The sequence below is a fragment of the Cydia pomonella genome, chromosome 1 (assembly GCF_033807575.1).
Source record: "Cydia pomonella isolate Wapato2018A chromosome 1, ilCydPomo1, whole genome shotgun sequence".
NCBI lineage: Eukaryota > Metazoa > Arthropoda > Insecta > Lepidoptera > Tortricidae > Cydia > Cydia pomonella.
In genome coordinates this window covers 48,903,932-48,917,919 of record NC_084703.1, presented here as the reverse complement: position 1 = coordinate 48,917,919, position 13,988 = coordinate 48,903,932, and the positions used below count along the sequence as shown (strand labels likewise).

Below are 13,988 nucleotides of genomic sequence, written 5' to 3'. Positions count from 1 at the left end.
AACTTTCACAGATGATGTATTTCTGTTGAAGCTACAACAAATATATCACGGTTCATGATATACAGCCTGGTGACAGACAGACAGACAGACGGACAGTCTTAGTAATAGGGTCTCGTTTTTTCCCTTTGAGTACGTAACTCTAAAAAGGAACTCGAGTAGACGCAGTAATATCATACTTAGTTGCATTAACCTTGGTTGACCTTACGCCAAAAATAAGGCTGTTTTATATTATTCAGCTAATCAGTCCGTATGAATTGCTGGTCTTCATTAGGTGGGTCCACACAAGACGGGCCGCCTCGCGAGGAAATTGCCGCGAGAAGCAGCTCGGTCAGTGAAGACGTGCCTCGCCCGAGATGCGGCCACGTCTACACAGACCAAGCTGCTTCGAGCTGCAATTTCCTCACGAGGCGGCTCGTTCTGTGTGGACCCGCCTATTCGATACTTTATGAAATTATGTCATTGTCTGAAAAGATTCGAGTAATGCAATTTGCGAATTAAAATTAAAATTGCAACGTAAGTACAGTCAAAATATTTAATTTCAGTACCATTTAGTACCTTGTCAAGGTCCTTGTACTATTGCGACTGCAGCATTATTAAAATATGCCATGTTTTTGCGTTGCGAAATGATGAAATATTTTTTCTGTAACCGTCTTCAGACATATCGGTTGCTAGCGCATATTATTTGTTAAAATACGTTAGTGGCCCGTTTAAATATAAGTATATTTAATATGGCTGTATCTTTGGAAGTTTTGTTATTAAAATCCGTTCGCCCATTTTTTTGCGTGAAGTAGGAATGGACCAACCATCCAAGATGTTGCCTCACGAATTCCGACAAAAATCCAACTCATAATTAAGCATAGTTAAACGTTTGTTATATCTATTCTGCTCACCGATGAAGCGTTAAGTGAATAATTTATAGAAAACAAGACTTTACGACCTGTCTGGACTAGTGGGCAGCCTGCCTATGAAGCCGATGTTCCCGGGTTCAAATCCTGGCCAGGGCATTTATTTGTGTGATGAGCACGGAAATTTCTATGTATTGAAGCATTTATATATATTTATATATTACATTTATCGTTATTTAAGCACCAATAATACTAGCATTATGATTTATGAGCTTATTGTGGAACTTAGGCAATTTCTGTAATAATGTCGTATAATATATATATTGGAAAATTATACTCCACACATTTGAAATAATGCGTTCAATGTTTAACATTCAAGTGAGCTATTTATTGACAATAACAATATACATAATGGATATATACAGATGATTACTATAACTAGCTTATATCTAAAATAGGCCCTTGAGGCATTGTACCAAGGATGCTGGCGGCATTTCCTCGTTGTATCGCAATAGTGATGTTGTGCGAGGAAGCCGCCAGCTCTTCGGTCACCAGTTACGTCAACCAGACGTTTCGCGATTTCTCCAAAAAACTTGTGCGCGCTGGGACCCCATGGACCTATAAAGTGAGCTTAAATTTTTCTCCAAAACATTCAAGTCATGTTCTTTATTTCCTGGAATCATCAGCGAATAAATCAATTTTGTGACGTGAATAAATGGGTTGACAATTTAATTGAAATCTTATAAATGTTCCTTGGTCTCCACAGCTACGAGTGCATCTGCTCAGCGCGGTACACCGGCAAGAACTGCGAAGTGGACACGGGGGACCCGTGCGCCTCCGGCCCCTGCCAGCACGCGGGCCGGTGCGTCGAGGACGCGCGCGGCGACTACCAGTGCGTCTGCGACCCGCGGTACCATGGTCAGTCCCAGCACACTAATTAGGCTAGTGTATGTGTCAATAGTATTAACTTAATAAAATAGACTTTTAATCCTCAGAACAAACCTAATCGATTGATATTATTAATAAAAAATCGGCCAAGAGCATATCGGGCCATGCTCAGAGTAGGGTTCCGTAGTTACTCTTCCGTCACAATAAGCTAAACTGGAGCTTAAAGTGTAGTAAATGGTACCTTTCACCCGAGTTAAACAAATAGGCAAATTTGCATAATCAGTACCTAATTATAGTACGTCTTTTTACTATGAAGGAGAAACTTATTGCGATAACTCAAAAACAACTAAACTGATCATGTCCGCTATGGTTTTCATTTAATGTCTTTCTTAAGCTTCCACGATTTTTTTCATATGTTTTTGACCTATGTTTTGAACCATAGGTCAAAAAAATAGTTAGAGGGGGGGAGACATTTTTTCTTTTGGAGCGATTATCTCCGAATATATTCACTATATCAAAGAATGTTTGTTGAAGACCCCTATTCGTTTTGAAAAACCTTTCAAACGATATCCCAAACTGTAGGTTTGGAGCAAAAAAAAATTACCCCCACTTTACGAGTAGGGGAGGTACCCAAAAAAAAATTTAGATTTTATTCTACGACTTTGTCGGCTTTATTGATTTATATATCCATGCCAAATTTAAGCTTTCTAGCACTAACGACCACGGAGCAAAGCCTCGGACAGACAGACAGACTGACGGACATGGCGAAACTATAAGGGTTCCTAGTTGACTACCCTAAAAATGTCAACTAGCCTATTGAAGGGGTTAGCCACCTCGGGCTCTCCGAGTGAGACGTAATGATGATGATTCTGTGCTAATATGCCTTCCTCTGTGACCAGGAGTGCATTGCGAGCTGGAGGTGTCCGAGGACCCGCTGTGCGTGGCCGGGCCGTGTCGCAACAACGGCAGCTGCAGCGTGCCGCCCACCGCCGACACCTACGTCTGCTCCTGCCCCCCTGGTAATAAAAAAACTTGCTTTAAACATATTCTCGCAAGGACACTTGTACAAGTACAAATTACATTCAAGTTTTGAACTCCTTTAGAAATAAAAGAAAGTTCCAAAGTCAAAAGCGCAAATATTGTCCTGGTAGTTATGAGGTTAAACACTTCACAAAACCAAATTAATGGAAAATTTGAAATACACAAGTGTTTTATGTAACATTTTTATAAAAATGTTTTAACTTAAAAATGTATTTTTCTTATTACCTAAATGTATTTTAACACTTTTATATGACTAATATAACGAAAACTTTGCTTTTCATGATTATTTTCATACATTTTGGGACGGCCTGTGACGTCACATAATTTATGATACACTCGGGTTTCAGCTTTTAATATAATGTTAGAAAAACATGTGTGTAACTGTTCAATGTTTGTCAATTTTACATGTTTTTAAATAAATTTTAAATTAGATATGAATATTACAGGATACACCGGCCGAAACTGCGAGACTGATGTCGACGAGTGCGCCTCCTCGGGCGCCAGCGTGGCCTGCCTCAACGGAGGCCGCTGCGTCGACGCGGTCAACAACTTTACTTGCGACTGCTCTGGTACCGGTACGTATGACTAGACGAGTGACACGAGTGTGACGAGTGTGTATCGACCGCTAGCGTGGCCTGCCTCAACGGAGGCCGCTGCGTCGACGCGGTCAACAACTTTACTTGCGACTGCTCTGGTACCGGTACGTATGACTAGACGAGTGACACGAGTGTGACGAGTGTGTATCGACCGCTAGCGTGGCCTGCCTCAACGGAGGCCGCTGCGTCGACGCGGTCAACAACTTTACTTGCGACTGCTCTGGTACCGGTACGTATGACTAGACGAGTGACACGAGTGTGACGAGTGTGTATCGACCGCTAGCGTGGCCTGCCTCAACGGAGGCCGCTGCGTCGACGCGGTCAACAACTTTACTTGCGACTGCTCTGGTACCGGTACGTATGACTAGACGAGTGACACGAGTGTGACGAGTGTGTATCGACCGCTAGCGTGGCCTGCCTCAACGGAGGCCGCTGCGTCGACGCGGTCAACAACTTTACCTGCGACTGCTCTGGTACCGGTACGTATTACTAGACGAGTGACACGAGTGTGTATCGACCACTAGCGTGGCCTGCCTTAACGGAACTTGCTTTGACGCGTCAACAACTTTACACTTGCGCATGTTTTTCTATCTCTTTGTATATCACACGCTATGGGCCTCATAAGAAGGCTCAAAGTCAGACATGGCAAGGCTCGAAAACCGGTTAAATTTTCAAAACGTTATTTTGTACTTGGGGCAAAACCTTTTAATTTCGGTTTCGCTCGAAAAACCGTTATTTTAAATCGCTTTTTATGAGAACAGTCAAATTAACCGGTTTAGAGCAATAAAAACCGGTTTGTGTTCCTATGTCGGAGTCTCACGGCCGGCCGTTTCGTCGCTCGTCGAATAAACCGGTTTTATTAGGTTACAATTCAGTTCTTAAAACGTTCGCGTTCTTATAAAGGTTCGGAGGAAAACCCAAATAAACCAGAATTTACCGGTATTTTATAAACCGGGTCCGGCTCCCTGTGGGTCGAATCGGAAATTCAGAATCTCCACACATAAAATGGGTACTTGACACATGTTGAATATTATAACAAAATTTAGTTAAATGGATAGAAAATGAGCCATCCATTATAAAAAAGTGAAATTTAATTTTTTTTATTGAGATTATAAAAAAATACAAGGCTCCGAAATCTCAAAAAAAAATTGTCTTTCAAAAATAGAAAAGAAAATAGTACCATTCGGTTCCTTACATTTTATTGAAAAATAAATTGTATGACAACTATACACATAAACGCAATATTTCAGGGTCAAAATGGCAATTTCCTTGATCTTCCATACATTTAGGACAGACTTATATGATGTGACGTCACATCACCTTATCATTTTGTTAGAGGCGTTTCAATCGTCGAGTGCGAGCGTCAGACTTTAACTCTCATTTCTGACCTTTGTGTTGCTTAAATGCCATGAGTCCTATATAGACATTTGATCCTCAGGAAAATCAAGATAGTTTGACATTATTTACAAAAAACAGTCAAGTAGCCAATTTATTGTGATTACGAAATCTAAACTTATTTACTAAGTATGATTAAACCAGTAAGGTTTGTCTCGATACTTCATTCCGAAGTAAAAATGGCAGTAGGCGGGGCACATTGTTCGAAGAACTGACGGCCACTGGGGCAGAAACGTTCTTAGCGACCGCGTACCGGAGGACGCAGCGTGGGCAGGCCTCCCGCAAGGTGGACCAACGATCTGGTTAAGGTCGCCGAAAACCGCTGGACGCGGATAGAGCAGGACTGGACGTTGTAGAGACCCTTGGGGGACGCCTGTGGACGTCTTTTGGCTGATGATGATGATGAAGATTTTCTAAATGAGTCTTTAACTTAGTATCAATTTAGCCTATTCGTTTCTGGCCTACAGCGACTGCCTTAGACTGGGCCAAAAAGACTCCAACCTTTTTCACGCTCCCTTGTCGCTCGGTCCTTTTCTCGCTCCCTGTGTCGAGTCGGTAGACACCTTCTCTAATGGAATGGGCCCATTGTCAACTTACGTCTTTTCCGACAGATTTTTATTGTATGGTACCTGCGCCAAAGGAGGACGTTGCATAATTTCAAAATTTAATACTTTTAAAACTGTGATTCAAGTTCAAGTTTTGCGTGAGAAAAAAAAACCTTAAGATTGAATCTCAAATTATGTGTGATTATAAACTTTGCTCTATTACCAACATATTGATATTGCAGGTTACACGGGGCCTCGTTGCGAGTCCAACGTGAACGAGTGCCTGGAGGAGCGGGACATATGCGGCCACAACGGGCTGTGTTACGACACGTACGGCGGGTTCGTGTGCGTCTGCCAGCCGGGGTACACGGGCGAGCGCTGCCACAGGGTACGTTACACGGGTCTAGTGATACAAACACGTGCAGCCACAACGGGCTGTGTTACGACACGTACGGCGGGTTCGTGTGCGTCTGCCAGCCGAGGTACACGGGCGAGCGCTGCCACAGGGTACGTTACATGGGTCTAGTGATACAAACACGTGCAGCCACAACGGGCTGTGTTACGACACGTACGGCGGGTTCGTGTGCGTCTGCCAGCCGAGGTACACGGGCGAGCGCTGCCACAGGGTACGTTACACGGGTCTAGTGATACAAACACGTGCAGCCACAACGGGCTGTGTTACGACACGTACGGCGGGTTCGTGTGCGTCTGCCAGCCGGGGTACACGGGCGAGCGCTGCCACAGGGTACGTTACACGGGTCTAGTGATACGAACACGTGCAGCCACAACGGGCTGTGTTACGACACGTACGGCGGGTTCGTGTGCGTCTGCCAGCCGGGGTACACGGGCGAGCGCTGCCACAGGGTACGTTACAGTGACAAATCCTGGTAAGGGCATTTATTCGTGTGATGAGCATGGATATTTGTTCCTGAGTCATGGGTGTTTTCTGTGTATTTAAGTATTTATAAATATTTATATATTATATATATCGTTTTCTAAGTACCCTCAACACAAGCCTTATTGAGCTTACTGTGGGACTTAGTCAACTTGTGTAATAATGTGATATAATATTTATTTATTTATGTAGTACCTAATATAATTTGTGTAACATTGTAAATAATGTTACTAATGTCCAAAATTGTAAATAGTTTTTTAAAATTACTTTTATAGTCGTCATTTCTTTTGGATTATTTTTCTCACCCACATTCGAGAACTGTTTTGCCCTATCGTTGACTGGTAGAGAACGCCATTTATACTTGTGCAATAAAGTTTAAAATAAATAAATATCCCCCCCCCCCCCCAGATGGCCCCGTCGCCATGCACGTCCAACCCTTGCGGCGCCGGCGGCGAGTGCATCGAGGACGGCCCCCTGGACTTCCACTGCAAGTGCCGCCGCGGCTGGGCGCCGCCGCTCTGCGCCACCCCGCTGCCGGCCAGCTGCGACGTCACGTGTCCGCCGCGCTCGCACTGCAAGGACACAGGTACGGAAGGTGGAGGTAAGGATATGAAATCTCCATGTACCCGGGTACGTCCTTAAACTACGTCCAACAGTATAAAAAAAAAAGTCAGTCAGTTTAAAAAAGTTCAACAACACAACAACTCATCTACACCATCCATCTTCATATCTTAACATTCATTACCACCATCACCTTTCATAACAACACAACATCATCCCAGTGTCACATAATTAATTCATTAGAGATATTAAACATCACACAGACCTTACGGATCCAGCCGCCCGTACACTTCGCGGGGACTGGACCCAAAAAATTTTACGCATAAAAAAAAAAAAAAAAAACTACGTCCAAAAGAGAGTAGGTGTGGTGTGGTAGGGCACAGCCATTAGATGTCATTCCAGATCTAGAGCAGAGCCCAACTGGGGAAGTACCTCCACCTTACAGAAAACCGCAGCCAAATAACACTAGACTACTCAGTGTTGTGTTCCTGCCGGTGAGTAAGGTTGCCAGAGCTCAACGAGAGGGGGGGGGGGCGGGTTTAGGGTCGGCAACGCGCATGTAACTCCTCTGGAGTTGCAGGCGTACATAGGCTACGGAGACTGCTTACCATCAGGCGGGCCGTATGCTTGTTTGCCACCGACGTAGTATTAAAAAAAAAAAAACAATGTTGGCAGCGATTTTAAAAGCCCAGACGGTACAAGGCGTGGATGGTAGATGGGTGTCACAAAGGCGCAAAAGCTGCGGTGGCTCGGTCTCGGTTTTGAGGTGTAAGATAGATAGAATTGGCCTCCTAGAAAGGTTTCTAAAACTACCTGATGCGTACTGTAGTAGACGGAGGCGACCGCCCCTACTGGCCATAGTGCGCACGCGTACTCGTCTGCGCCTGCACTCCCCCGTACTGCGTGCAACTGCGCTCGCTAACTCCTTACTCACGGCACTATCAGAGTGTGATCTGTTTGCGACAGGGATAGGAAAACTGATATCTGAGTGGAAGGGGATGCTTGAAAGGATGCAAGAAATAAATAGTTTTTAAGTTATGAATCTACGTAACGCTTTGGCGTAAGCTGTAATGTTATAAGTTGGTTCAATAAATAAATAAATCTAGAGCGAATGGGAGCCGATCGGGCGGTGAAAAGAGCGTTTGGGTGAAAACCGACAGCACGCCGCCCGGCCGGTCGACGTAGGTATCGATGGGCGGATGTGGTGGACACGGATCTGCACAAGCTTCAGGTGGAAGACTGGCGGGAAACTGCACATGACCATAAGTAGCGAGCATTCGTGTTATTTTATTTTGTTCGGAAAACCAACAGCTTAAGTAAACTAAAACTAGGTTAACATAAATATGTATCAGGGAAGCCAATTACAGGTTTCCACAGACAGGATACAAAGGTAGTCATATTACAGGTTAGCACAAAAACAAACGCCAAAACGTGCTATGAGAAAAGAAAGAAGTAATTTGTTTCTTATTTAAATCAGTAAATTAAAATTAAACCTATGCTAATCTTCTGCAGGCAGGGGAGCAAAGAAGCTAGATGCCATGAGGTTTTTAATTATAGCAGGTTTCATTAGATGTAAATCCAGTTGATCGTTGCTATGACACAGTTCAGTTGGAGGCCAAAACACACTTTGGGTCGCTGCGCCAGAGGAGTAAGTAAGTACGGTACAAGTACGGCTCTATCGAGTCTGCATTCAATGCTCGCTCAGTACGCAGATGCCGACATGTTTGCCAATAGTTTAGCGTACCTATGTAATATTGCTAGACACTTTTTGAATTTGAATTATTGTAATTAATTGGCTGAATTTGTAAATTTGATCTTCCTTGACATTTTATATATGCTAAATATTGTAATTAATTGACTGACTATGTAAATTTTATTTTTCTTGACATGTTATCTGTTTGTATGTTTTTATTTTCCTGACATCTATTTTTTCTAGTGTGTAAGCGAATTGGTGTAGTACTGTAAGCTTGCACTGTGTTAAATAAATAAAATAAAAATAAAAAAAATAAAATAAATGTCAAGTAAACGTCTTAATTTCATAGATTTGACGTTTAAATAAACCGTGCACCGTCTGAGCTATCAACATCGCTGCCAACTCTTGGTTTGACTCTAAGTATCTTTTCGTGAGTCACAAAAAATAAACTTACCCCCTTATTCATAAACGCCTACTAAAGTTAACAAGCCGATAATCGTTTGTCCCTTTCCATCATACCAATACGTCGGAAAGGGACAATCGATTATTAGCGGGATCGTAACCAGAGAGCGAAACTTTGGTGCTGGTGACGTCATTATGACGTTAAGTCGCATACAGGATGTTTTTTTTTAAAACAGCATTGTAACACTTCAATGATTCTTAATAATGATAATATATATATATATTGTTTATTCATAAAAATGCTTGGTAATTTACACAAAAAATAATGTAAACGTTAAAAAACGATACGAGTAACATTTTTTATTGAGTAATGACTAATTCTAATCTAATGTAATTCAAACAAAAAAATATTATACCGCGTGTATATCAATCAATCAATTCAATTCAATAATTTTAATTCAGAAAATAAATTCCATACATTAAAATACAATATAAATTAAGATAAAAATTAAAATTAAAAATAAAACAACACAACAAAATATTCCTCTGAATGACGAAGTTTTTTCTTAATATTTAGATATATACTTACATTTCACACGTACATTCAGGGCTAAATAATTCTTGAACCTCTCGCCAGTTAACAAAATTGGCGTCGCACTGGTCATAATTCCTATAACCAAACCTGTAGGTACGATGGTAGGCTCTTTATCATTTGTCACCATGCTTGTCACGTTCTAACAAGTATTTAAGCGCGAAAGTGACGGGCATAGTGACAAGTGATAAAAATAGAAGTAATTGTCCTTGGCGCTGTGGGACAAGTGACGACGTTAGGTGTTCTTGGCGTTCAAAACGTTAAAGATTATAATTATAGTATGCTGTTGTTTCACAGGTGTGCCAGCGATGGTTACCGGCGTAATGATCCAGAAGCAAGTGATGTGCGTTTGCGATTTAGGATACTACGGTATGTTGAATGTTAAGCACCTTTTTCCTATACCTTCAGTAGAACACTTCATCAGGTAAAACCTGAAAGGATCCTGTTTCATTTTTGATGCAAGCTTTTATTGCAGACTGTACTTTTCTTTGAGAGGCAACTAATACTCATCGAGGCAATTCTAATAATCTCAAACAATTAGGTTGTGTGTTTTTATGACAGAGTTCCTAGGACCACCTGCTGTGTCCATAATCAGATCAGCTCGATGGTACCACAATATAGCATTTTTATCCAATTTACATATGTATGTGAAGTTTCAGCTCAGTCGAATAATGTGAAGAAGGTAGGTCTAATTTAGCTTGCAATATTTGATCTGGACATGCATACGTACTATTAAATAAAATATTATAAAACCTACAAAAACAATGTTTTTTGTACAGGCGCTCCAGGGTTGTCACCGAACTGCACGACCCTCGAACTAGCCTGCGAGTCAGGGGTGTGCCAAAACGGCGCCACCTGCAGCCTCGGCACCGACCATTTCAACTGCACCTGCGCCCCAGGATATAAAGGTTAAAAAACTTTAAGAATAACGACAGAATATCATCATTAACTTGCCTCACACAGAAGAACTGCTAGCGGAGCAGCTAGGTCATAGTGCTTAGAGTACCTGGCCCGAGGCAAACCTTACGAGGCATTGTGGCTACAATGCCTCGTGAGGCACGTATTTAAAAACCAAGCTGCTTCGCGCCTTCGTCTCGTTTTACGTGTACTCGCTTAATTGTGTTTTACGTCTTTACATTCGTAGTCGTTTGTAATGTTTTATGTTAACATTGTTTGTGTGCCGTGCCGACCCAGGGGCCTATTGCGAGCTGGCCGCTGCGAAGGCTCTCTCGGACCTGAAGGCGGCGCCGGAGCGGTGCTCGGCCCAACCTTGCGCTCACGCTGACTCGTGCCAGGACACGGTGAGACACATATATAGGATATCTCAGTTAACTTGTATGTTTATTTAATAACAGCTTTAACACTTTGAACGCCTGTTATATACAGTAGTGGCATACATTCTATTTTATTGCTATTTTGGTTTTAATATTTATTTATTTTGTCTAGGCATTCATTCGAAAATTCGTGAAATTAGACTTTATATCATATAAACAATGATTGTATCATCATAACGGCCATATATATATTTATATATATACTGTGTTATTCATATTGAATTACTTATTTAAAAACACTCAAAGGCGAATCTTACCAACAATAAAACCTAGATGGATCGATGTTAGAATCTGGTTTGAAAATTAAAAAAATCTTTAATTTACAATTTAATACCCACCGGGCTACCGCGAAAACTCGGACGAACATGTTTTTGACAAATTACCAATAAAATCTCGTATGGCATATGTCACTGGATTCAATACAATACAAAAGAAAAACTTATATCAAAATTATTTGCCGCTGCAGTAATCCTTACCGGAATACACGAAAGTTGACATTACACTGTAACTGAGCATGTCAGTTGACGCCGTTACATCAAGTTTATTTTATGTAATACGAATTGTGTGTGATGCTTTTGAGCGGTTGACTCCTAATCATTTTCAAGACTAAGTAACCCTTATGTATTGTAAACAATTCGTGACGCTTTATTTTTTGTGTCCAGCCGATGGGATTCCGCTGCTCCTGCCTCCAGGGCTGGTCGGGCGTGCGCTGCGACGTGCCCGACACGTGCTCCCCACCGTGCCTGAACGGCGGCGTCTGCGAGGACGGGGCGTGCACGTGCCGCGTCGGGTACGAGGGCGCCGCGTGCGAGCTGCCCGACTGTCGAGCGGCGGGCTGTCCACACCAACAGGTAGTTACCCAATTACTCAGTAGATGGCACTGTTCGACGTGGCTACTTCACGCTATTAAGATTTTTCTACAGACCCTTATAACGTAACGTGCATCGGCCTTCCAACTGCTCCTAGGGTAACGAGAAATAAGACCGGATCTGTCCTGTTGACTCTGATTTCCATGATAAAAAGAAATGAACCTGTCAGGGCTGCCAGATCGTATAATTCGATACGAATTTCGTATAATCGGACCGTATCTATCATGTATAGGTAGTCGTTCGGTATAATTGGATACGAAAGAACACGAATGGTTATTTCACATTTTCTATTTCAGCACGGGATTAACAGAGAAGGATTGCCAACTTGATAGTACGATACGGTGACGGTTTGAGTGGGTTTTCTCTTTAGACTCACCATTTGATCGGTTTGGTGTTCTATATGATGGGTGTTTGTTAATATGTGAGACGTGATTTACTTTTTTGTGCTGTGATTTTGGTTACTACTTACTAAATACAAGTCGGTTTTTGAAGTAAGTATTAAAAAAGTCGGATATAATCGTTTTCGTATAATGCAATCGAATTTCATATATATATATTATGACGACCGGTTCGGCCTAGTGGGTAGTGACCCTGCCTACGAAGCTGATGGTCCCGGGTTCAAATCCTGGTAAGGGCATTTATTCGTGTGATGAGCATGGATATTTGTTCCCGAGTCATGGGTGTTTTCTATGTATTTAAGTACTTATAAATATTTATATATTAAATATATCGTTGTCTAAGTATCCTCAACACAAGCCTTAATGAGCTTACTGTGGGACTTAGTCAATTTGTGTAATAATGTCCTATACTATTTATTATTTATTTATTTATTATTATTTATATATATTAGCGTCGAGTCGCTAGCCTATTGGTGTTCTATCGGATACATTTCGGGGAGTGCGCACAGGAACTGCACGATCTGATCCCACCTTCCCCTTTCCATCATCGGACATCCAGGCGTGGGGAGCGAATGCACCCGTTCGTGGTAAACATTCCATTTGTTCGCACTAAACGGTTTGCCTCCTCTTTTTTGTTACGGACGGCTAAAGAATGGAATGCGCTCCCGCCATCTGTATTCCCTGATAAATATGACCTCGGTCTCTTTAAAGCAAGAATGAATAGGCTACTACTGAACCGGTGAGCTCCATCTTAGGCCCTGTCTTCACTTTCCATCAGGTGTGACTAGAGCCAATCGCCGATCAGTTTTTAATAAAAAATAAAAAAAATTGACGTTCGACTGTATAATCAAGATTTATGTCCTGGCAGCCCTGGAACTGGTGTTAGGCCTGAGTATGACACACCCAGCTAAATCATCACATAAGAGGGATGATGGCCTCGTTGCACTCTCGGAATAGCCGCACTCGCCTCTTGACTGTTTTTTGCATACACTCTTTCATTCTGGCGGTTACAACATTCTTCAATTGTAAACATTTTTTCATCTGTAAATAGTATTTTTCGGTGGCTATTTTGTGCGTACCGATTCAATAGCACGCGACTTCTCTCTAGCGTAGCATAGTCTTTAATCGTAGAGATAGGTAGAGACACGTTGTATATCGTCGCCTGGTACCAGAGTACCTACCGCCAACCACATTCGACGTGTTGCCTCTGTCGCTCTTGTAAATTCGTACGTAAGTGAGATAGGGATGCAACACGTCGAACGTGGTTCGCTGTAGGCCCTCAGTAGTACCCATAGTAGTAGCATGGCTAGGTCGATCTGTGAAAGATTGTCCCGAATCATTTATTTTATTACTATGAAAATAGTTGACAATACTGAAGCAAGTCTGTTTTCTTTCAACAACAGGGAGTATTCATACAGGTATGACGTATTTCTAGGCTCTAGTCTATGTAAAGCTATACTTGTAATGTAGGCTCGGAACCGGTTTTTAAAATACCGGAAAATACCGGTTTGTTTGGTTTTCGTACGAACTTTTATGAGAACGCGAACGTTTTAAGAACTTTATTATAACCTAAAAAACCGGTTTATTCGACGAGCGACAAAACGGCCGGCCGGCCTGGTGGTGTGCCACGTAAACATTGACACCGACATAGGAAGAAACCGGTTTTAATTGTCCTAAACCGGTTAATTTTACAAAAGCTGTTCTCATAAAAACTGGTTTAAAAATAACGGTTTTTCGAGCGAAACGTGAAATAAACAGGTTTTATTCCAAGTTCATGATAACGGTTTGGAAATATTACCGGTTTCCGAGCCTCGCTTTTAATGTTGTTAATATATTCTTTTTGATATACATTTCTATATTTTCAACCCCCTACACAAAAAGAGGGGAGTTATTAGGTATGTGAACGTAAATCAGTTACTCAAAACCGATAATGT

At 42.0% G+C, this 13,988-nt stretch overlaps 1 protein-coding gene across 1 annotated transcript in view; it reads left to right on the top strand.

The window, feature by feature from the left end:
• The window catches only part of LOC133529293 (protein crumbs), a 200,344-nt gene that overhangs the window by 102,685 nt on the left and 83,671 nt on the right, over window positions 1-13,988 (top strand). The window contains exons 6-14 of the mRNA XM_061866993.1: window positions 1,612-1,763; window positions 2,633-2,752; window positions 3,221-3,349; window positions 5,553-5,698; window positions 6,614-6,806; window positions 9,751-9,822; window positions 10,233-10,361; window positions 10,648-10,754; window positions 11,450-11,638. Of these exons, the coding sequence (XP_061722977.1) occupies window positions 1,612-1,763; window positions 2,633-2,752; window positions 3,221-3,349; window positions 5,553-5,698; window positions 6,614-6,806; window positions 9,751-9,822; window positions 10,233-10,361; window positions 10,648-10,754; window positions 11,450-11,638 (1,237 nt within the window). The remainder of the gene's footprint in view (window positions 1-1,611; window positions 1,764-2,632; window positions 2,753-3,220; window positions 3,350-5,552; window positions 5,699-6,613; window positions 6,807-9,750; window positions 9,823-10,232; window positions 10,362-10,647; window positions 10,755-11,449; window positions 11,639-13,988) is intronic.